This window comes from Anabrus simplex, chromosome 1 (assembly GCF_040414725.1).
Source record: "Anabrus simplex isolate iqAnaSimp1 chromosome 1, ASM4041472v1, whole genome shotgun sequence".
NCBI lineage: Eukaryota > Metazoa > Arthropoda > Insecta > Orthoptera > Tettigoniidae > Anabrus > Anabrus simplex.
In genome coordinates, this window is record NC_090265.1 from 1,337,669,172 (window position 1) to 1,337,694,669 (window position 25,498).

The 25,498-nt window shown below is 39.6% G+C and overlaps 1 protein-coding gene across 4 annotated transcripts in view; it reads right to left on the minus strand.

Moving 5' to 3' along the window:
- The window catches only part of LOC136858321 (angiotensin-converting enzyme), a 74,366-nt gene that overhangs the window by 6,789 nt on the left and 42,079 nt on the right, over nt 1-25,498 (minus strand). For 2 of the 4 annotated variants that reach the window (XM_068225490.1, XM_068225491.1), the window contains exons 8-10: nt 18,804-18,928; nt 8,494-8,737; nt 1,393-1,491 (exon numbers count right to left, since the gene is read on the minus strand). In XM_068225490.1, the coding sequence (XP_068081591.1) occupies nt 1,393-1,491; nt 8,494-8,737; nt 18,804-18,928 (468 nt within the window). Of the gene's footprint in view, nt 1-1,392; nt 1,492-8,493; nt 8,738-18,803; nt 18,929-20,973; nt 21,099-25,498 lie in introns of all 4 variants that reach the window. The other 2 variants (XM_068225489.1, XM_067137771.2) reach the window with 1 other exon arrangement.

Here is a 25,498-nt window from a genome sequence, read left to right on the forward strand (position 1 = left end):
TTGAAATGTCACAGAAGTGATTTGGATAAGGCGTACAAGAAAGAAGGGACGTTACGCTTATATAAGAATTATAACATCTGTTCAGATCATTTCCAGGCCAGCGACTTTAAAAATCCTCGACTATACAGCCAAGGGTACATTTTTACTCTAATTGTACGTAAATATTCCTCAAAGCATCACTATCGACAACATTTTCATACTTTTCTTTCTTTAATCCCTCTTCTCAGACTAAAGAAGGAATTTTATAGATTTTCTTTCTGTTAGTAGGCTTCATGTTAAGAGGAAAATTGTCCAGCTTTTAAATGTAAATTCATTGCATCACGTGTGCAAGGAATATGCCGATATTTTTATTGACAAGTGTCTTAATGTGATCATACAATGTGTTTTAAATGAGAAAAAAGACAAATCCAACCGTAAAAGTTCAGGCAGGAATGCTAAAGCTAAAAAAGTAATGCATAAATGAAAGATCAAGCCATCTCACAGCAGCCCATTTCATATCTTGTTTATGTGTCTAATTTCAGTCTTTGAATAATACCCTTTTAAATAATTATACATTCATTTATCCAGAATTGCTTTAGCAACTTCGAAGTTAATATCTCAATAACACTTTATTTCTAGACGTAATTTATTTATCCATTTCCGTATATACATTTCCATTGATATTTGAATTTAGCGCAATTTGTTCAGGTCAAGTCACTAGGAGCGCCACCGTCGAATTGTCTCCCATTTTAGCAAGGCGAAATCCGTAAGTGTAGCGTATTGTCTCTACTGTATTTGACCATGGCAACCAGTGTATGTCATCTACGTAATGTGTATATTTGTATACTAGGACAGGGAAAAACATACCCATGCTTCTGTACTTCTCCATGTAGCGGGGGGCTTAGTTACATGTATTTGTTACACGAATCATACACACAGTTATCATTCAGGTTGATGGTACGTCTTGGTTTTACACATTCATGATATATATTAGAGATAACGTTTTAATATTAGTATTTTCGTTCATATTTAATTTAAATATTTCGTGAACTCCACTGATTCTACGGAAGTGTAGTAGTTATAAGTAAGTAAGTAAGAGGCTCTGACAAATGTCTCTGTCAGGGAGGAAGATATCAGCGAAACGAGTATAACTTCGTGTGCTGTATTTAAAAAATATATATTGCAAGCTACTCGCGTAGAAATGCAAGTTGTAGGGAATGAGCATAATCTTTCGAGATAAGTTTTTATTCTTACCATCTAACACAATTTAGCTTAAAACCATTCACATATGTTTTTCGTGTTTCTTTTTCCTTTCCGAGGCTGCACACCATCTCACTATTTAGCACCAAACATAGCTTCATGTTGAAAACTAATTTTATTTAAAATCATAGAATGTTAGAATCTGTACATTACCTGATGTAAGGCACACTGGCAATCACGTGGTACTTGCCACCAGCGTCAAAATCTTCTTCAGTTCGATCCACAGGGGGCTCGATACCCTGGTATTGAGTCCTGAAACAATCATAATAAATTATCTTAAAATATATTTCACCAAAGCTTAGTACATTCTGTTAATTGCTATCAATTTGTCTGCATCAATTGTATTTGCGGAGCATCACCAGCCATTGTGATGATTAATGGATGATGATAATAATAATAATAATAATTTCATGGGGCTATTGTTAGCTTGGTGGATTCCTTGTAAGGCAGACCCTCCGCGAGAGCGGGGGGGCCTTTTCAGTGTAAGAGAAAGTGTGTATTAATGCGGTAGAGGACAGCATAAATTGCAGGAATGTTGGGAACAGTACAAACATTCAGTAGTCCCTCAGTTAATGTAGTTAATCGTTTAATATTGCCTTGGAGAACTCCCCTCTTAATCACTACAGGATAATGCTTCACCTACACACACACACACACACTCACTCTCTCTCTCTCTCTCTCTCTCTCTCTCTCTCTCTCTCTCTCTCTCTCTCTCTCTCTCTCTCTCGTCTCTCTCTCTCTCGCTCTCTCTCTCTCTCTCTCTCTCTCTCTCTCTCTCTCTCTCTCTCTCTCTCTCTCTCTCTCTCTCTCTCTCTCTCTCTCTCTCTCTCTCTCTCTCTCTCTCTCTCTCTCTCTCTCTCTCTCTCTCTCTCTCTCTCTCTCTCTCTCTCTCTCTCTCTCTCTCTCTCTCTCTCTCTCTCTCTCTCTCTCTCTCTCTCTCTCTCCCTGAATTCTATTTTCTAGAAATTTAGCCATACATTCAGTCACTTTCTTGTCTAGGCCAGTAGCCTTCATTTTCATCAGCAGTCTCCTATGATGTACCCTATTAAAAGCAATATTGTCCATTCAACCTCCTAAATTTAAAATGTCTGCTGCATTTTGCTGGCATCGTGCAACTTGAGCCACCCGGAAATTACTTGTGCCATGCCACTTACTTTCATCTATCATATCCGACCTCCCTTGGTCAACTTTTATTATTTTTTAACCCCGACTGTATTAGGTTTGTGAGGCTTAGAGTGACTTTCAATTTCACACTATTCGTAGACCTTCCATTTCTTTTGCTGATACATTCATCCTTCGAAAGGTCGGACCTACTCTGAAAACAATAATAACCACTACTACCACATAACTCTAGTGCGGCCAATATTGAGGAGAGAATTGACGCATTTGAGAGGAAAATGCTATATACGGGGCGATAAACAACGTAGAGGCTGGAAGGTGTAAAAGAGACAGAAAGAAGATCTTGAACGATGGTTTGGGAAACCAGATATTAGCAGAGCATTAGGAAGGAAAGTACTGCAGTAGGGAACTCTCCCAAGTGAGTACTCTACTTTCAGTCATCTGGAAAACTATTAAGAGGAAGTTCGAGAACGAGGTAGAAGGATTGAGCGACGACGATGTTGCAACAGGCTGAGCCAGCACAAGACCGACTACATAATTATTTCAGACCAAGCCCGACTCCAACACTCAGCATGGTGGCCAAAGTAGCCGGACTGCTGGTATTGGCTAAAACGAAAATATCACGCACATATTATACCAATAGTGGTAATTTAACATGATAAATGTAACATCATAAGGAAAATCACTGTTGTATGTAATTCTAAGGAATAAAACATTAAGAGAGAAGATTATTAGGAATATACATCGAGACTATTTTGAACAGAAGAGTACTGTGCATACATCATTTTGATCTTCTGATTCATGCTGTGTTTAACTTTTATCAAGCAGACCACATCAAATTAAAGATTGTCCATGTAGGTTAAAGACATCAATGGTTCGAATCAATAGAGGTTCTTCATTCATATACCTCAATGGGTAAAGACCTAGTATATCTTTAGTGCTTAAATTCACATTACTAAATTTACCATCCTTGTGTGAGGTGCTGCTCTGCCATATGCCAACAGAAATTTAAAGAGCTTCCAAAAAGGAAACCTCAGCATCACCGGGGTCGTTAATTGGGTTAGTATCATCATTTGGGGTGTACTTTCCTTTCGTTGAGAGCTGAACATAAGAAATTGTCCATCACTTTGAAACTAAGACAACAAGTTATGTTTCATAGTTTTGTTGCAGGGCTGCGACAGTGGGGTTGTCTCCCGGTTGCAAGCTTACAGCTGCGCGCCACTAACTGCACGGCCAACTCGCACGGTGGGTAATGTTTTCATTGTGTATACAAGATAACCAATGTTATCTTGACCGTGTTAATGAAGTAAATACTGGGTAAATTCGCACACTTTAAAGATTTATTAATATGATGTAATGTTAGAAATGTATATTTCACAATGTGTAGTGTACATAGTACCTGTATAATAGTGCATATTGGTGTGCCGTGATGGCTTTAACATTTGATAAACTGGTCATCCGTGCTGCGTGATGACAATGAGTTGTAGATTAAATTACTGTACACTGTTGCTGATACGTCAACTTTTAAATTCTATGAACATAAAGCTTTAAGGGAGAAATATATAATGAATACCCTCCAGGAAAATTTCGAAGTCAACGACCAAACGGTTAAATATAGTGGACAAAACTGAAATCAAAAGGGGTGAGTATTCCACGAGGACGAGTTAATTTTTGCTTAAATGCTGTAAATAAGATTCTGCATCTACTTTTGATGACTTCAGAACAAACTGCTGGTTCCATTCACCATAGTAATGAAAGACGATACGGTAATGTTTCTTACTTACTAAGATAGATTATGGTGGTAGATTTGATGATATCCGTCAATGAATGCATGTTTTGAAGTGGTGAGTAGGTATCTTCGATGTGAAGGCGTTTTGTAAAAGTTATGTATATGCATACCGAGAGATTTAAGTGTGCATTGCAGTGCGAAGCAAACAAGAATCTCCATTGTAACAGGAGGGGTATGCTGTACAGTTTGGTGAGTCATCTTTCGAATTACAATGATCGTCTTTCCACCTCTGATAGGATTAATATCCTAGTGACTATTTCAGCATGGTTAGATTCTTGGTAGTCAAGTGGATGCAGTAAGAGGAAAATAAAATTTGCTTTGGAATAACATTGGAGTTATCAGTTTCAGCTTATGTACAGTATTCAACAGTTTCTGATATGAGCTGATTTCTTACTCACATCCAGGAGCCTATTCATCAATGCAAAGAACTAACACCATTATTCTACCTAGTAATGTTCATCTTTGATAGTTATGTATAATAGGTTCTTAAGAATGTCAACAAAAAGAAAACGTAATGAAAAAATCTACACTACTGGTTTTGAATGATGAGGATACATTTTTTACAATCATGATGAATGAAATTTAAGTTAATGTTACGAAAGTGACAACATACAACTCACTACTGTTCAAACCTGAGAGACCTCTTCAATTCTGAAAAGAAATGTTATTAATTCTAGCTCCAGATGTGACAAGGAAAGCCTTAGATCGCAAAGCTATCGAGGGCCAGAAAGTTGCTCTAGCTGTATTTTTTTCATAAAATTATTGTGACAGAGCTGCTACATAATAAGGGTACTGTTATTTCTGAGGGCATCATGAATTTCTGAATTTAAGTTCTATATCTATATATATAAAGTAGCTTGTCCTGACTGACTGACTGACTGACTGACTGACTGACTGACTGATTCATCATCGCCGAGCCAAAACTACTGGACATAAAGAAATGAAATTTTGAGCATAGATTCATATTAAGATGTAGGTGCTCGCTAAGAGAGGATTTTTGGATATTCCGTCGCTAAGGGGGTGAAAAGGGGGGTGAAATTTTAAAATGAGTGTGTCTATATCTCAAAACTTTAAAAGTTTACAGATGTGAAAATTGGTATTTAGAATCTTCTTTAAAAATAAGGAAACACGTATTTTTTTGTTTTCAGACAATCCCAATAGGAGGGGTCAAAAAGGGTGAAAAAGAGGTTGAATGTATTTAATCCGGATACGCTACTTATATCTCAGAAACTGAAGATATTACAGACCTCAAAATTGGTATTTTTGATCGTTGTAAAAAATAAAGAAACAAAAATTTTTTTGTTTTTGGAAAATCCAATTAATGCGAGGGTAAAAGGGGGGTGAATTTTTAAAATGAGTGCATCTATATCTCAAAAGTTTTAAAGTTTAGAGATGTAAAAATTAGTATTTAGAATCTTCATTAAAAATAAAGGAACACGTATTTTTTTGTTTTCGGAAAATCCCAATAGGAGGGGTGAAAAGGGGTGAAAAATGTGTTGAATGCCTTTAAAGAGAATACATATATCTCAGAAACTGAAGATATTACAGACCTCAAAATTGGTACTTTTGATCGCTCTCAAAAATAAAGAAACACATACTTTTTGTTTTTGGAAAATCCAATTAATGCGAGGGTGAAAAGGGGGGTGAATTTTTAAAATGAGTGCATCTATATCTCAAAAGTTTTAAAGTTTAGAGATGTAAAAATTGGTATTTAGAATCTTCATTAAAAATAAAGGAACACGTATTTTTTTGTTTTCGGAAAATCCCAATAGGAGGGGTGAAAAGGGGTGAAAAATGGGTTGAATGCCTTTAAAGAGAATACTTATATCTTTAGAAACTGAATATATTACAGACCTGAAAATTGGTATTTGGGATCTACTTTAAAAATAAAGAAACAGGTATTTTTTCGTTTTGGGAAAATCCAAATAATGGGGGGGGTGGTGAAAAGGGGTGATTTTTTAAAATGAGTGTATCTATATCTCAAAACTTTTAAAGTTTATAGATGAAAAAATTGGTATTTAGAATCTCCTTTAATAATAAAGAAACACATATTATTTTGTTTTCGGAAAATCCCAATAGGAAGGGTGGAAAAGGGTGAATAATGGGTTGAATGCCTTTATTGGGGCTACTTATATTTCAGAACCTGAAGATATTACAGACCTGAACATTTGTATTTTGGATCTACTTTAAAAGTAAAGAAACACGTATATTTCGTTTTTTGAAAATCCAAATAATGGGGGGTGAAAAGGGGGGTGAATTTTTTAAAATGAGTGTGTCTACAACTTAAAACTTTAAAATTTACAGATGTAAAAATTGGTAGTTAGAATCTCCTCTAAAAATAAAGGAACACGTATTTTTTTGTTTCCTGTAAATCCTAATAGGAGGGGTGTAAAAGGGTGAAAAATGGGTTTAATGCCTTTATATCTCAGAAACGAAGGATATTACAGAACTGAAAATTTGTATATGGGATCTCCTTTAAAAATAAAGAAACGCGTATTTTAGATTTTGGAAAATTCAATTAATGGCGGTTAAAAAGGAGTGACAAATTGGGGTGAATTTTTTGAAAGACTATATCTACAGATTATCTTGGAAACGTAAAATGTTACAGACGTAAAAAGTGGGTGTTTGGAGTCTCCTGTAAATGTAAAGAAACAGAGGTGATTTGTTTTTGGAAACGCCACTTAAGGGGAACTCAAAAGGGGTGAAATTTTAAAATGAGAATTTTTACAGTATATCTAAAAAACTTAACATGTTACAGAAGTGAAAAATGGTATTTTTTATCTCTATTAAACATAAAGAAACGTGTATTTTTAGTTTTCGGAAATACCACTTGGGAGGAGTGGAGGTTAAAGTGACTGAAAATGGTGTTGAATTCTTTTAATTAGGCTACTGATATCTCAAAAATGAAGATGTTACAGACGTGAAATTTGATATTTGCAATCTGCTTTAAAAGTAAAGAAACACGTATTCTCGGAAAATCCAATGAAGGGTTGGGGGGGGGGGATGAAAGAGTTGAAAAATTAATTGACTTAATTGTATGAGAATACATACATCTAATAAAAACTAAAGTTGTTACAGGCGTGAAAATTCGTATTTGGATCTCCTTTAAAAACAAAGAAAAACGCGTTTTGGGGGGAAACCATCTGTGAGGGCGGGAGTGTAAAGGAGTTGAATTCCTTTCATGAGGACACATAAATCAAAAACTGAAGAAGTTAGAGTCGTGATAATTGGTATTTAGAAGATCCTTTACTATTAAAGAAACAAGTATTTTTTGCGGGAAAATTCACTTAGGGGGGCGGGGGGGAGGGGAGTAGTGTGAAATGAAGTGAAGAATGTAAATTATTTTTATGGGGATACTTATATCTCAAAACTGAAGGTAATAGACGTGAACATTGGTGTTTGGAATCTCCCTTAAACATATAGAAACAAGCCTTCTTTTAATTTTTTTTTGGGGGGGGGGGTAAATACACTTACCGGCGGTAGGGTGTAGAAGGAGGTGAGACCAATTGATTTTACTGTTACTCCGTTGCTCAGGCAGCAGCGCGCCGGCCTCTCACAGCTGGGTTCCGTGGTTCAAATCCCGGTCACTCCATGTGATATTCGTGCTGGACAAAACGGAGGCTGGACAGGTTTTTCTCCGGATACTTCGGTTTTCCCTGTCATCAGCCATTCCAGCAACAAATAATAATAATAATAATAATAATAATAATAATAATAATGTTCCGGACCGTCATCAAATATGCGGACCGCGCTGGAAACGGCTACTGGACGGGTAATGACTAAGAATACAGTCCGGCCGCCGGTCCAGTGCCGCCAAGGCACCCAATATAACAGCACGCCGGATCTCCTGAAGGATTTTATCCATATTAAAAATGATTATAGGAAAAGATGGCAAAGATTTACGTACCCAAATGACCGGGAGGATTACCTGAGCCTAGCCCGGGAAGTACGAACTCGATTGCTGGAAAGGAAGATTGAAAAATGGGAGGAAACGTGCCGTAAAATAAGAAAAAACGAGTCAGATCGGGAATTTTGGTGGATTCTCGCAGAAAACGAGTCAGATCGCGAATTTCGGCGTATTATATATCTAAAACAATGAGCATTCAATTATAAATTTCAGTACAATACCGTAGCGAAGCACGGGTATCTTGCTAGTGATAGATAAATAGATATTTCTCACATGAAGCGAAATGTCAGTTAAGAAGTTGTAATTTTCAGACCATAACAACTATTGTTGAATTAACATAAATTCAGTTCTGAAAACAGTTCCACTTAGCAAACAATTTGTGCAATGATAGTTCCGTTCTTTGGAATTCATCATTCTGAACCTTAAGAGAGCAGCTTACCTAAGTTTCCACCACTTGCAGTTATACTCGTCACTATTGATCTTTCCCTTGAAGACATCCCAGCGCCAGAGATCCAAGAGATAGGCATATGGAAGGAATGCTATTTTCTGTAATCCCTGAAGGAACAAGAAGTTTATGGTGGCCTCATTGTCTTCCTCACTGCTGTCCAGCAGTCCTATTTTCTTCAAATGTTTGGGGGTGGACACAGACAGAGACATTACATCCCCCACAGCCTCGTGAAAACCTGTAACAGCCATTAAAAATCATAGAATTCTTAACTATCACAAATTCATCATTTCTGAGCACGATATCTTAACGTCTGTAATGTACGAAGTAATGTTTGTCCTATTGTTAGGTCACTGAGCTGGTTTCTCTTGTAAATTCGAGATAGTAGAGAGAAGTGAGTAGAGGCGACTCTAGGGGGTGACAACCGGGGAATGTGTATTGGTGACCACAGTGAACCTAGCTGAGTCTGACACTGGTTCCACTTACTTGTGGCAGGCCTCTCACTTTAATCTTTCCTTGGTCAACGCCTGTTCTTTTCCGGCCTCGACTGTATTAGGTCTGCGAGGTCTTGGGAGTATTTCATTTTTGTCAATGACCCATACCTTCATTCTTCGATGGTTTGGTCATTTTTGACATAGAATACATGTATAGTTTCAGAATCATACTTGGACCGGTGAGCGGTACAAAAACATGCTACCGGGCGAGTTGGCCGTGCGGTTAGGAGCGCACAGCTGTGAGTTCGCATGAGGGAAATAGTGGGTTCGAACCCCACTGTCGGCAGCCCTGAAGATGGTTTTCCATAGTTTCCCATTTTCACACCAGGCAAATGCTGGGGCTGTACCTTAATTAAGGCCACGGCCGCTTCCAACTCCTAGGCCTTTCCTGTCCCATCGTCGCTATAAGACCTATCTGTGTCGGTGCGACGTAAAGCAACTAGCAAAAAAAGAAAACATGCTAGCTGTGTGCACTAAGGACAGTCATTACAAGCGTTTGGAGGTAGCCCGCACAGAAACAATTGACCACGACCAAAGTACGAATTCATGTGTTCGACTCCTTGGCTGAGTGGTCAGAGGGTCCCGAGTTCGATTCCCGGCCGGGTTGGGGATTTTTATCGAGTCTGATTAATTCTTCTGGCTCAGGGACTGGGAATTTGTGTTTGTCCCAGCACTCTCCTCTTCATATTCAGACAACACACCACGCTACCAACTACCACAGAAACACGCAATAGTTATTACATCCTTCAACATAGGGTTGGTGTCAGGAAGGGCATCCGGCCGTAAAACAGAACCAAGTCCACATGTAAGACACAGTTCGCACCCACAACCCCACAGGTGTGGAAAATGTGGTAGTAGTGGAAGAATAATAATAAGAAGAAAGTACGAATTCATATGACCTGCAGAAAATTCAATATGATCAAATAGAATATTTAGCAACTTTCACATAAGAAAATTTACTGTGTAGAAGTCCTTGTGTGTGATAGCAGACTGACATCATCATTTACAACGGACCCTACCCAGTCGACCCCCCGATATCGTGATGAGAGTAGGTGGAAAAGAAGTACAGTACATTAATGCAAATTTTCAGCACCTAATGGAGAATAGCTTCAGAGGGGGAGAGAAAGAATGTCTTGACTTGGAAGAGTCAAATATGCGAAAACATAATCACGGCATCTATGCAGAGTTTTGTATAAAAAATCAATAATAAACTCAGGATATACAAGCAATTAATCATTTTGAAACTATTTTAACGATAAAATGTGTTCGTAACATACATTTTTACATTTATAGTACATTAGAATGTTCATATATTTTAGCATGAATGCATCAAAGAAATACCCAGCAAGGTGGAATTTCTTTCATGGAACGTAAATATCACATTTTGCAAAATGATAGTACCGGTATGGTGAATTTAGAAAATATCGTAATCAAAACAGAATATTTGTGTTTACACCATGTACAATGAATTAAATAATTTGTCAAGTCATCTTATTTACAGTAACATATTCCTCCAAGACCAAATGCAAATGAAACAAGGTTGTCAAATCAATCAGGTGGATTGATGCAATAGTCTGATTTGTAGAAAACATACTTCAGCAGATTTGCATACAGGGTGGGCCATTTTAATCTATCGGAGCAAATATCTTGAAAACTACACATCGGATCAAAAAAATGGGTAATAAAAGTTGTTTGTTTCGGCAGGAGACATCCAATGATACCAAACTCCACCCCCTACCCACACCCCTTGGGGAAAAAGGAAATCTTAAATAGGAACCCCCATTTTAATTGCAGATTTGGATCCCCCCAAAAATTACCCCAGTTTGACCTATGATTATAGTCATTTTAATTTAATTTTTGTCGATTACAGCGCGATCTGTCAGCCAAAATGACTTTAATCATAGGTCAAATTGGGTTTTTTTTCTGGGGAATCCAGATCTGCAATAAAAATGGGGTTTCTTATTTAAAATTTCCTTCTCCCCTCCCCCACCCCCAGGGTTTGTGGGTAGGGAGTGGAGTTTGGTATCATTGGATGTCCCCTGCCGAAATAAACAACTTTTATTACCCATTTCTTTTGATCCGATGTGAAGTTTGAGATATTTGCTCCGATAGATGAAAATGGCCTACCCTGTATCTCGGAGAATTAAACTGAAAATAGAAATCATGTAGCTGTGTAATTTTATAATTGTAAATTGCATTTGAATTTGTTATCATGCAAAACCGAACCAGAAATTACGGAAGTAATTCTTATAAGTCCGGAAGAAAAACTACATCTAGAGGTTAAATTTTGCTTTTCGTTTTTGGAGGAATTACTGCAATATCTGTTGAGCTATTTCTTATAACAAATAATCACTATTTCTATAGCCACTCCTTGAATTGAAAGAAGCTTATTGGCCCCGTATGAAGGGCAAAAGCTGTTAAGAAGGAAGGAACGTCACAGTTCACTTGTGATTTTACCACTGCTGCTAGCTACTGCATACACATTACCAATATCATTAACGAATGCCTGCCTCTAGTGTCTTGGTGAAATTACCTGCTAGCTCTGTAATATAATGATAAAAATGTATCTGCTAAATTTGCCATTCAATTTTATTAATGACTGAATGGTGGTTGCATTTAAATTAAGGCTTGATCTAGCACTTCTTTTTCGGCCATTTTTAAAGAGTTTGCAGTTTGTGCATCTCTACTCCAAAACCATTTTGGTCTGTGTTTCACACATACTACTTTTCATAATGAGGAAGGATGTTCAATTTTTGTCACAAATTATGTTACTGTACCTTTGAACTGTTTTGATCGTCCCGTAGTGATGATTTTGTTTTCAGCACCGTTGTCTTCCCAGATGCAATAGAAACCTTTTACATACAATAATGAAACCGTTTGACACTTGCTCGAAATTCTTTGAAGTTAAGTTCTGCAGCAGTTTCTAACGCCTAGCCTCACAATGGGCATGCTATTTCTTGAGGATATGAACTTCACAAACACTTTCGCAGTAACTGTGACTGATCAGATCGTGATATACTGTATCCATTCTCTGTTTCCTTTTAATGCATCTATAAAACTCTTTGGAAGTTTTGAATCTGGAAATGACTGTAGCTTGTTTGTAGGTAGTGTGCTCTTCCAAATCCGTAAGAATTTTCATTGCTTTTAGAGTATTCATTGAATCCCAACTGTTATGAGGTGAGTAATTAGTGATCTCTTCACTCAATTCCTCTTCACTACGCTTGCATTCTTTATAACGAAGAGTACCAAGTTCTTGGAGCTCTTATCTCGAAAAACTGCTACAAGACTATTAATAAGGCTAAGGATTATGAAATGAAGTAAGATTACTGTTACTTCAGAGTCCAGGTTTATTGAATACGAAAATGAACAAGTTTAATAATAATAATAATAATAATAATAATAATAATAATAATAATAATAATAATAATAATAATAATAATGTATGTCCCACTAACTACTTTTGACGGTTTTTGGAGACGCCGAGGTGCCGAAATTTGTCCCGCAGGAGTTCTTTTATGTGTCAATAAATCTACAGACACGAGGCTGACGTAACTTATTTGAGTACCTTCAAATACCACCAGACTGAGCCAGAATTGAACCTGCCAAACTGGGGCCAGAAAGCCAGCGCCTCAACCACCTGAGACACTCAGCGCAGTTGAACAAGTTTAATACAATAAATCTATCTGAACAAGTCAAGTGACTGGTATGAACTGAAGTCACCAAAAGATGGCTGCTCGTAACCAAAGAGAAAACACAAAAGACTACTAGGTGGCGGCACTAGAGGGTGGTTCGATTTGAATCATATTTAACACGCCATCGCAAAGTGATGATTGCCCGAATAGTTCACTTCTTGAGACCGAGATTGTTCAAACACTTCCAATGCTTGCCTCTGGGTAAACTTAAAAAAAAAAAAAAAAAAATCAATTTGCTTTACGTCGCACTGACACATGTAGGTCTTATAGCAACGATGGAATAGGAGAGTCTTAGGAGTGGGAAAGAAGCGTCCGTGACCTTAATTAAGGCACAGCCCCAGCATTTATCTGGTGTGAAAAGGGGAAACCACGGAAAACCATCTTCTGTCGCAAGATACTTCGAATTGATTTCCTCTACAGATGGAGCTTCCCTCACAAAATGATGATGCACATGAATATGCTTTGTGCGTGATGAGTGGAACACAGTATTCTCGACCAATTTCTGTGCTCCATGATTGCCAATGTGCAGATTGACAGCTGGCAGTAGACTTTTACTAATCTCCTCGAGTAGTCGTCGCAGATGTATTGCCTCCTTGGAGGCATAGCTGAGAGCCGTATACCCAGACTTTGTAGACGAAAGCGCGACTGTGCACTGTTTTCTTGACTCCCAGGAAACCAGATCTCCACTCATTGTGAAGGCGTATCCAGTGTAGGATCTCTTGTCGTCGATGCAGGCAGCCCAGTCAGCATCAACATAACCAATGATACTGCCCCCTCTCACTGTGTGGGTGATGCCTAAGTCCATTGTTCCCTTGAAGTAAGGTAGCACACGTTTCGCAGCCTGCGAATGGCTGAATTAGAATAGACTTAGAACACTGGTTGCGCGAGATATGTCGCGGCGCGTTCCAACAGACTGCATCGACGAGCTCGCGGTACGGCGATTTCTCTCCATCCTCAATCAAATGTCTGTCTTTGACAGCTTCGTCCCTGGATCAAGAGGCATGGGGACTGGGCGACATGATGACATTCCGAAGCGATCAAGTATGTCTAAGATGTATCCTCGTTGACTGATGGTGATTGACGAATCAGCGCGTTTGATTCCCAAACAGTATGATAAGTCCACCAAATCATTAATCTAGAAAGACTTCAGGAATCCGTAAAGGTCATCGAATCTTCTGAGATTCCGACATAGAACAATAATATCGTCGACATAGACGATAATTATCAGCAGGTCAATACGAAGACACTCGCGTCCACGAAAGTTGGCTTTGCTCCGAATTTCCGTAACTCTAGATCCAAACGCTGTTACCAACAGCGTCTAGCCGGTTCAGTTCATAGAGCTTTCTTCATGCGGCATAATCTGTTTCCCTCCAGTAGCAAGGATAAAATCTTCTTGGTCTTGTCCATTATATCTTCAGTGCCGTACTTCCTTTCAAAGATGAACTTCAAACGTCTTTCAATATGCTCCGGAATATCCATCCAAATCTCTTCGTCAACAATGTTCTTAACGAAGGCAGTGGAGAAGTCAAAAGTGTCCGACATGCATCCCATGCTGAGCTGCCTGTCAATCCTTGGCCAAGTGTGTGGAACACCCACTATCCAAACACCACTGTTTCTCGCCTGTCAAATGAGTCAGCGAGACGTTGTCTTCGTGACACACACTCGAAACTGGCGCAGCATGCAACGACGTGTTTTTGTCTTGTTTTTATTCTGATCACTTTTCGCATTCGATCGACAATCCACTGCTTTATGACCCGGCTCTTTGCATTTGAAACACCTGAATGTGTCACCAACATGCTTATTCGATTTAGGCTCTACCTGATTTTTCATAGTTCCATCTGTTGTTATTGTCCTGTTTCTGCCCAAACGCCGTGTTCTCTACACGACCCTGTCGATTACTCGATCGCGCGTCACTCTCTTCAACTACTTTTATACGCATTACTTCGGGATTCGGGAGTTCGTCGCGTGACTCGATCACGATACGAAAACTATCAAAACTTACCAGTAAACTGTAGAGCAACAATATCGACAGAAGATCATTGTTTATCGATACTTCCATATCGCTGAGTCGGTCAACAGCATCGAAGAATCTTCGCAGATGATCACGAACGTCGCCGCCCTCGTTCATTCATTGAAGCACTATTTCTTTCAGCAGATTACATTTTCTTGTAGGGCCCTTGGACTGGTACACATTTTCCAACTTACCAAAGTTCTCGTGACGTCAAACAATCCTTCACCTGTTTCTACTCGGTTGAAGACATTCCCAGAAGTATGTCTGACATAGCCTTACTATCTCCCGATATCCACGCCGTTACTGCGGCCGCGTGTGCCTCGGACTTTACTTTTGCACCACTTACGTACGTACACGCATCATTTTTATGGGTAGGTCTACAATTCCAGACCTATTCACGCAAGTTTTATAAGATGATGAAGTAGAAAGCATGCAGAACTTACGCAGAATTCCTTTTAGAGAAGAGATGTGTTCAATACTATATTCAGGGACCCACCAACCCAACCTTAGAAGTATATTTACTTTTATAACCTAAAGAAGAGCAATGTACGCGATTTTCCATTGCTGAAATGGCTACTCGCATTGCTATTGGCTGACGTAAAATGCGTTGTGATATCATTCCCGTCAATGATCAGAAGTACATAGCGTTACCAACCCGCGGAGTAAAAAAGCACAATTAATATAACCTATAAGCGAAGTAATGTATAATACAGAAGGACTTATCAGTAGAATTACGTAGGTATTGTCTCAAAAATGGAGAGATGCACTGTTGTTTCGACCTCGTGGTGCTATCGACTGAGAACAATATAGGCCTATTAGGCTTTGTTACCATCCGGCATTCTTAATTAATTAATAATGGAATTCAAATAATTAAGCCTTACGCAGTAGCATCTGTCACTGCGCTGCTATCGGACGGAGTTTTTTGTGCTTTTATCTATAGCTGCGGTGTATACTGTCCGCGCGGCAAGGAAAAAGGTATTTCTTCGTTTCACCACTAGCCCACAGAGAATGCGCTGGTGTCGTAGGCGGCCATGCCAATGTCTGTCATGAGAATAGTAAATACAGCCTGTAAGTGAAGCAATGTATATATCAAGGCCTTGTCCAGCCCATACCATAACCAATCCAGATCAATAAGTCTTGTCTAGATCCTGCCCTGTCCAATGCAGACAAATGTTTTTTTTTTTTTTTTTTTAATTTTCACGACCGTATTGTAATCGAAATCGACTTCCAACCTATTACGTCGTGTTATACGTACATAGTTCGTGTTGAAGAGATGTTAAGTACATAACAAAAATGGCCAACCGGGCACCAGTGGGATCACACTGTAAGAGTGCAGTAGTGCCAAACCTGTAGCTTAGATCCTTTCCAACAGAATAAAGATGACCTAGGCCACCATAGCTCAATCGGTAGAGAAACCGACGCGAAATCAGGAGGTTGTGGGTTCAGATCCCGCTGGTGTCCGATTGGTCATTTTTGTTCTGTACCTAACATCTCTTCAACACGTACTAATTGTACGTAACACGACCTAATATGTTGAAAGTCGACTACAGATCAACGGTGTTTGCTAGGTAAGTAGAGGCCTAAGTCCAGACCAATGGTCTTGTCCAGCTCCTACCCTAAGCAATCCAGACTACTGATCTAGTTCCTAAGTAGAGAGGTTTGCAGCCTTGTGCACCGCGCGATCACGTCGTCGGCGAGTCGTCTGCGAGAAATAAACATAAGACAGTCATACAGCGCGTAGATGTTTGCGATGCAAGTGGTGATCCATGGTACTAATGTTGCGTGAACAGGACTGGAATTATATTTTTTTATGAGTAATTCTTTCACATGGATTTTCCACGTATAAAAATTGTCTTTTGAAAGCATTTCGATGAGCTTTATCGCAGACGACGCCATTTCTTGTTCTTTCTCGTCAAGTTACGAAATGTTCCAGAACAATGTGACCATATTTTCGCGTCTTTCTATAATTTTACTTCCTAACGCACGATTTTGGGCCCATACCGTCTAAACAAGTCAAGTGACCGGTGCGAACTGAACTGAAGTGAACAGAACAGAACAAAAGATGGCTGCTCGTAACCAAAGAGAAAACTCCAAAGACTACTAGGTGGCGGCACTAGAGCGTGGCTCGATTTGAATCACATTTAACAACAACAAACAATAGAAAAATAAATTAAATACCGAAATACAACAGCAATATGAAGCAAAAATACATTATTAAATCAAATATTCCGAATGGACTAATTCCGTTCTACAGTATACTGGCCCCGAGCACAAGCTCGGCTCCTTCGGCGTCATTGTCTCTTATTCTTTTGCACAACAGTTTTGAGTAAATAAATATAAATACAAAGAAAGCTCAGTGAAATTCCCTTTCGGAAAATTTGGTGGCTTTCTATCGAAAGCTCGTCTACTTCAGTTCGTATATAAGAAAACAAACAATACGGTATTAACTTTATTAATCGCCATTGTTGTACCCGAGAGCGTCTTATCTCCTGTAATGCTAAATCTGAATTGAACTCTAAACTTTTTCCATTCAGTTTATTTACCACTGGCAATGAATCATATATAAAGTCATAGTAATGTGTGTATGATGTGAGTGTTGTAAACAAACACATATTTGACTCTTCCAAGTCAAGACATTATTCCCCTCCTCTCTCTAAATCTATTCACCATTAGGTGTTGAGAATGTGCATACAACTTAGTAATTTAATGCACGTCTTGTGCATCAACTCTCATCCCGATCCCTGCAGGGGCGAATGGGTAGGGCCTCTTCATACAATACAGTAAAATACAATAAATACAACAGAAATATGACACAGTGGTCCATCATAACCGAACCGTGCTATGTAGGTGCTGATTACGGTTCGTAGTTCACACACTAAATGGAACACAGTAGAGCAGTCTCCACCGCCGTCCCTGGTCAGATCATTCAGCACTGTTAGTAGGTTGCAAGCGTAGTACCACAAAGGCCGACCTGTCGAAGACTGGTACGATAACTACTATTGGTATAAGCTTATACCCTTTAATGGACGATTTCTTTTCTATGCTTTAAAAGGACAGCATTTCCCTTCCCTAGATCAGACACCATTGAGCAGGAAACTATTACTTGAGCACTATGCTCGTTAAATTAACAAGCAGCACATCAAACGATCAATGAATATTGTGAAATGTGCTACTTCCATAGGGCCATTCGTGTCGCTATAGCATTTGCTGGTCCAGTGAGGAAGGTAACGGCAAACCTCATTCCTCATCATTCCTTGTAGGCCTACTCCCCATTATGGTGCGGCCAACCGTTCTTATGTTTTCCTTGTAACGACGAAGCCCTTGGTGGTGCCTTCTGAGGATCCAATCCGTGTTACAAAGTTACTCCTTCCTATACTGGTGGACTGCTCTAAATCAAGACGACCTGCAAGTCCACGGGCGAGATTCAATACTCATTGACTATTTTCTTCCTTTAGCTTATCCCAGATATTTCTAGGGTTACTGATTTTAGCCGGCGGTTTAGGCAGAATGCCCTGCCTGATACCACATGATTTTTCAGGTAAAAATTCCACCCCAGGATCAACAAGGTTTCGAACCTCGGCTAACCACGCCTCCCCCCCTTCCCCTCTAGCTGAACCAGGCACTGTTTTCACTTGCTTATTCCAGTCTACTCGCCTTCATATTTCCTATCTGACCTTCCTTGGTCAAATCTTGTTCTCTTCCGACCATGACGTTATTAGTTTTGTGAGTTCTAACGTGCGTTTTTTTTTCTTTCTTCATTTTCACACCCCTCGTGGCCCTTCCCTTTCTCTTGCCGATACCTTCGTTCTTCGAAATGTTGGTTCGCTTCGATTTTCCTTCCAATTAGTGTTAAGAGAGCATGGTTGCCCAGTTTTACTTTGTCCTGAAACAGTAATAACCACCACCACCACCACCACCAGAACATTCCAGGTTAGATGTGTAGTTCTAATAACATCCCAAACGAAGGACCAAACCAATACATTCCTATGATAATGCAAGTAGACATGTATATTAACCAGCCCATGGTGCATAGGGAACTAGGAGGTAGTTTTATGTAACAGTTGGCAACTGAACATTGACATGCACGTTGAATGGCAGATCACTCACCGGGATTCGCGCCTCTCCTATACACCACGGGCTGATGTTTGTACTGCAAGTAGTACTGGACGTGGCCCATCTCATGATGAGCCGTGTACAAGTCTACCCCGGTTATCTGCGTGCACTGTTTGATCCTGTGACAGGGCATATAGGTTAGTTCCCCAAATAATGACAGTAGGAAATAGGAAATGGGAGGGACATATTTTGGGAGTGAACAAGTCCATAATTCCGCCGCTTTAACAAATCCACATGTTTTGAGACACATTGTCTTGTATATTATTTTCCGATGAGTTTAGAATTGATTACTTTGCACTTATAATAAACGTTAGCTTCCTCTGTGAATCAGTGGTACATTTTCGGCTGGGTTCAAACCCGCAAGAAGTAGACGCATTTTTGAAAAGTCAATTTGGCGCTCCATGTCGTCAGCATGTAAAAGATCCACAGTAACACATTAGATGTTTATACGACAAAATTCATTAAAAATTCAGCCATATATCACCCAACACAAATCCGTTCCTCTGGCATCCGACAGAGTAAAAACCGGAATTGACACGCCGGTAGCCTAAATGGGATCTATTATTATTATTATTATTATTATTATTATTATTATTATTATTATTATAAACATTTCTCCATCTAGCATTTTAGTAAGTTTAGAGACAGGTCTTGTTCAGTTGTTTTCTTGTTGATTTTTTTACATGACGTGTCTTCTTTCGTAGCTTCTTTCAGAGGTTTACAATGGTCCAGGGTCGGTTGCTCGCCATCAGAAAAGAAGGACTGTAGATCTGGCTACCAGAGAATAGTGTTGAAGCTACAGTAAACTCAGTAACTGAGGTTTACTAATGATGTGGTTGATAAGAGAAGGCCTGTACATAGTCTCGGTAGTATAGCTTTGTAATCTAATATTACAAGAGCTCCAGATTTTATCCATAAATTCGCGAGCAACGTAGCTGCATGAATTTTTCTCTAGACAGAATATGGAGCTCGAGTTGGACTTATTTTGACTATTTATCGAATAAGGACCTAATTTAATAAGTAGATATTATAAGTGCATACATGTAGAAGATATAAAATGTATATGTATTCATAACCTGTACAGAGAACAAAAGTTTCAGCACAGGAATATACTGCTTTTTTTTCGCATTTAAACTCTTTGGGATGCAGTCTAAAAATATGTCGCCTTTCGGCTTCATGAAATGAGTGCACTATTCTGTGTTTTTTAAACAAGTGTAAGTAGGTGAGATAATAAAGAAGTCAGTGCGAGCGATCAGTGTTCACTGATCCGTCACTCTTTCGTGTCGATGCAAATGTTAAAACATGTAATTAAAAGTAAAATATTATCGTTTATTATTTGTTTTCTGTAGTCTAAAGTAGGCCTACATCATCCTTTCACACACGGTTGGCGTGAGAAAGGGTATCCGGTCGTAAAACTGGGCCAAATCTGCTGCAAGTGCCTATCCCAACAAACCGGAAAGGGAGGCCGGGAAGAAGAAAAAGAAATTGTCTAAAATACACATTAACCGTGATCAGTATTTGTATAAGAATCAGCAAGCACCACTGCATTCATTGTCCATTTGTGCCTGTATCTACCGGTTCGTTCCGAATTACGTGTTCCAATACGGATCATGCGAATCATTGCACACCATAGTTGAATTTACACAGTACCAGTGTTGGCCACATTCACATGCTACAGTGAAGCAGTACACGGCTTATTTTGTGTTTCTTAACGTGTCTCAGAATAACAGTTCAGTTTAGGTTCAGTGAGAATTCTTGACCTGTACAGATTTCTGGATCATTTAATGATATACGGAATTATCATCACATTGTATCCCTGACCAATCATAACAAAAAATGAACATTTCATGAAAATTCATAGAATGACAGGCAATTTTAACACATTTCTACGTCGTCGAACATTTGTGCAACCGAACTTAAACAGAAATTTTGTCATTAGACTATTTAAAGAAAGGATGCATATAAAGATCCTTAATTTTGAAATCCAGTTGACTTGAATCCTGAGAAAGTTGTCATGTAAGTGAGTATTGACATTAAGTTCCGTATATATTCGCTTTCTTTTGACACGAGCGGTTGAATCTATGGACATGTTCCGTCTGAAAACCACTGCCGCTGGAAATAGCCCGCCACGTCAGGTTCCTGTAAGTCAAAGGACATGACGTACCTGGGTTGGCGCCTTCCCTGTACACAAGAGGTTGGTCCTTATACTGCAGGAAGTACTGCACATGCCCCATCTCATGGTGAACGGTCAGGAGATGCTGCATGTCGCTTCTGGTGCACTGCTTGATCCTAGACACAACAAACAACACCTTACATCATAGTTCTAGAGCCGTCGTTACAATCTGACGTACTCTTAATCCTTTCACTCTCGAATTGTATTCTCTCTTATGCATGTCTCATCCCGGGTCTTTCTGAATGTTTTGACAATGGCTGAAACAGGTTAATAAATTGTTTATATTTACAAAGTTACTGGACAATCATGACAAGAAAACATTAAAAATTGTTATGCATTGCTCTTTTACAATAACTTAACTACTGTGTGATGAATTTCCACGGATTCATTCACTGAAAACACATTTTCACTATCCTCATAAAAGTCCATTCCCTAAAACATCTATAATATTATCTCCCGTCATGATGGGAGACAGCTGTCAGAGTAAAACACAAAGGACAGTATTATCGTGACCATACCATAAAGGGATAGATCGAATAGTCGGTCCTTTTTACGGGGCACTGTCAGACGATACAATATCGCGTTAAACAACAGAACTGGAACAGTTAGCAGTTTGAAATCGAAATCGTGCTTGGGACAGAGGAAGACATGTATCGACTTCTGAGTTTACTCGGGCGTGGGATGGAGAAGGTTAATATTTGTTACACCTACATTACTTGGAAGATTCAGAACGGGACATGATATCTAAGCATCCTCGTCGCTGGCTTCTCATTAGGACAGACGCAGTTCGAATTCTTGTCAATTCATGTGGAATGAAAAGTCACGTCGCTGTGGTTCGAATTTTATGTAAAATGATTACAATATTCACGAAAAACTACAAGTTTTCAGTTTTACTTTACAGTTTAACTCGTGATTATATCCACAGGATCTCAGATTTTACATAGAATCCGAACCACAGGAACGTCATTTTTCGTTGCAAAGAAAAATTCAACATTGATTGGTCGGTATTCGAACCACGGCTGCCTTGGCGAGAAGTCAGTCAAGAACCCATTTGGTTTTCGCGCACCTCGCCCCCATCCATCGCTCTCTCTCTCTCTCTCTCTCTCTCTCTCTCTCTCTCTCTCTCTCTTTCTCTCTCTCTGCACGTTTGCTTGCTTTGATATTCTTTCTTTTTTTAATAGTAACAGTTGTAATAAAGACAAAGTTTAACGTAAATGACTGGAGGCCCTGGGTTCGATTCCCGGACAGGTCAGGGTTTTTTTACCTGGATCTGAAGGCAGCTTGGAGGTCAACTCCGCCTACGTGATTGCAATTGAGGAGCTATTTGGCGGCGAGATAGCGGCCCCGGTTTAGAAAGCCAAGAATATCGATCGAGAGGATTCGTCGTGCTCATCACATGACATCTCGTAACCTGCAGGCCTTCGGGCTCAGTAGTGGTGGCTTAGTAGGCCATGGCCCTACGAGGCTGTTGCGCCATGGGGTTTGGTTTTACCGTCAATGCATGCAGTCATTAGAGTTACAAAAGTGCTACAAATTTTCTCCGCTGTATTCCAGTTATGAGTCATAAATCATTAGATGAAGTTTTTAGCAATTTTACATCCGTAATAGGCTATTACCACCTACCAAAGCCAGGATAGATATAAAAGTGTCACTTCTTATCCTCAACCAACATTATCATCTACAATCATTATTTTCATTAAATAACTAACCACTGAATCAAAGATCGACTGTAATTTCTTGTAATATTATTGGTATTAAAAGGCTAAAAGCCAAATGTTAAACATAATTTTATTTGTTTTTACGTCCCATGAACTACTTCTACGGTATTTTAGTGTACCATTTGCCACCGAGGTAGACACCTCATTTGCAAATAAAGAGATTCTGATTCTTCTGCTGGAATGTAGTCCCGTAGGAGTATTTTACGTGCCAGTAAATCTACCGACACGAGGCTGACGTATTTGATCACCCTCAATACCACCGGACTGAGCCAGGATAGAACCTGCCAAGTTGGGGTCAAAGGCCAGCGTCTTAACCGTCTGAGCCACTCAGTCCGGCAAACGCTGAACTTGCAGAAGTTTTCCTTCCTTGAAATACAGTACTACGATTTGTATAGCAAGCAGTCTTGTTTTCTTCTTTCTCATATAGAACATATCAGTGATCCAATAAGGGAAGAGACAGCACTGAAAAATACCATTGCCCGATCAAATGAGGAAAGAAGGTACGTTGAATCACGCGATGGTAACAAAAGAAGAAAGAAAAAACATAAAAATATAATTTTCACCTTGCAAATTACATATGAGGTAATACTGACGATACTTCGACTACCATACAGTACTGAACGCACAATGACTACTACTACTGAAAGTTTTCATTCCTTCCCTGAAGGGGAAGGCGGGCCTCCTAGAGAGTTACGCCCTTTCTCAGGCCAGATGTGGTACGGTGATATGTGATTTGGACAAGGGCGAGGTGAGTGCGGCCGTGGCCTATGCTGCCATTCGCCTTAGTGCAGATGAATGGAAAACCACAGAAAACCATTCTCAGGACAGCCAACGATGGGAACCAGCCTCTCTCCGTCTCTCGAATACAGAGGTGTAGAGCCACGGTAGAGTCGTGGCCACTGACCCTTGGTGTGCAGATATGTAGAACTGCGGACCATCCGTCCCATCCGTCGCCAGCACTTCTCTGCACCCACCGACGATGAGGTATAAATACATATTGTAGTTTCACTCTTGACCTGTTCGCGAGCTCTGGCAGAGTCCGTGGTATTGCATAATTACCATGATTGGTCGGTAGATGCAGAGTGGGTCTCGGCCCATAAGTGGCCACGGCTGGTCCGTGGTCCAAGAGCTCTGCACTCTGACCAGCCAGCCGAGTAGAGGAGGGGTGACCACGGCTCTATAGTGGCTCTACGCCTCTGCATTCGGGACACGGGACAGGGCTGCACCTCACGACTGGCCCCAACCATCAGCTGTCCTGAGAACGGTTTTCTGTGGTTTTCCATTCTCCTGCACTAAGGCGAATGCCGGGACATGCGGCCATGGCCGCCAACCCCTCACCATATCCGTGCATATCCTAACAAATCTCCCGGCCTGAGAGACGGCATCACCGCCTAAGAGCCCCACCTCCCCCTTCCGGGGAGGAATGAACACTTTAGTAGTAGTAGTAGTAGTAGTAGTAGTAGTAGTAGTAGTAGTAGTAGGGCCTAGTAGTTACCATGATTACCAGTCCAGACGGCAACAGACGTTTATTTTCTGCTTTCTCCACTGATTTCAACATTCCTTTGAAATAATTTGTAAAGTGTAATATCGACCGCACAACATTTGTAGGTCTTGCGTATTTAACATGTTTAACCCTTTCGTGATTAATTTTTAATTTTGGTTATATGTCGTAACTGGTCGTTTAAATTATATAAGATGTATAATCTGGGAGTCTCCTTGCTTGGATTTCCGTGACCTAAAAACTTTGGAACTATGCAAGTATTTAGCGTATCAAATATGACCTAGCCCTGAAAATATGACCTAAAAATGAAAACGTAAAAAATAATTTATTCTTAACAGTTAGTTTCAGTTGAAATAATGCATACCTCTCTTAGCCCTCGTTTTCAGTAAAGTTGCTCTGGAAGACGACATCCAGTTTCAGATGGTCACATTTGACTCTAATTACTGTATGACCCTAATTTATTCGAGAATACAAAAAAGTGGAAAATATAAACCCATACAACATAGCTAGACATGATACAAAAAGGACCTTTTTTCAGATAATGAACCTAAACGTGTCTTGGGCTCAAGATGGCATCTTGTTGGGAATCGACAGCCAGCGCCCTATGCTAGAAACAACATCCCACCCCTCCCCTATGTCATGGCAAGAAAACCACCAACGGTCCTTCTGCATGCCGGGAACGATAAATCACGCCCCAGTTGTCAGCATTCCCTGTTAAAACTTCCCATGTTGCATTCCCGTCGGCCACGAAAACCTGGCCGAAAATCCCTAAAACCAAGTTTCAATTTGGGGAATTTTAAGACCCTAAATACAGTAGTTAGGTTGGAACCAGCAACATGAGTCTTTCATAACCTCACGCAGAGTTGGTTCGAGCGCAGCGTGTGAGGTTATGTTCGACCGCGTTGAATGTTTGTGCCTGTACGTTATGACTGATTTTATCACAGAAAGAACTATTGAAAGTAAGTATACTAGTACACAGAAAACAAAATATCATTAAATATAATTGTTTACATTATTTAAACAACTAAAATAGCCTAAAAATGATCCGTAATCAAAGTTTCATAATGTATAAGGTAAAAGTCCCACAAGATCCCATCATAAACTTAATATTCCCCGCTTCTGACATAATTATTTTATAAATTACACAAAAATCAGGTGCCCATTCTTGTCCATTTTTGAGAATATGTTTTCTTTGGTGTAAATGTATTTTGCCTTATTTGAGTCTTTGTTTTGATTATCATTATATATATTAAAATATTAGTCTACGTATTTCTTATTATTTTAATTAACAACATTG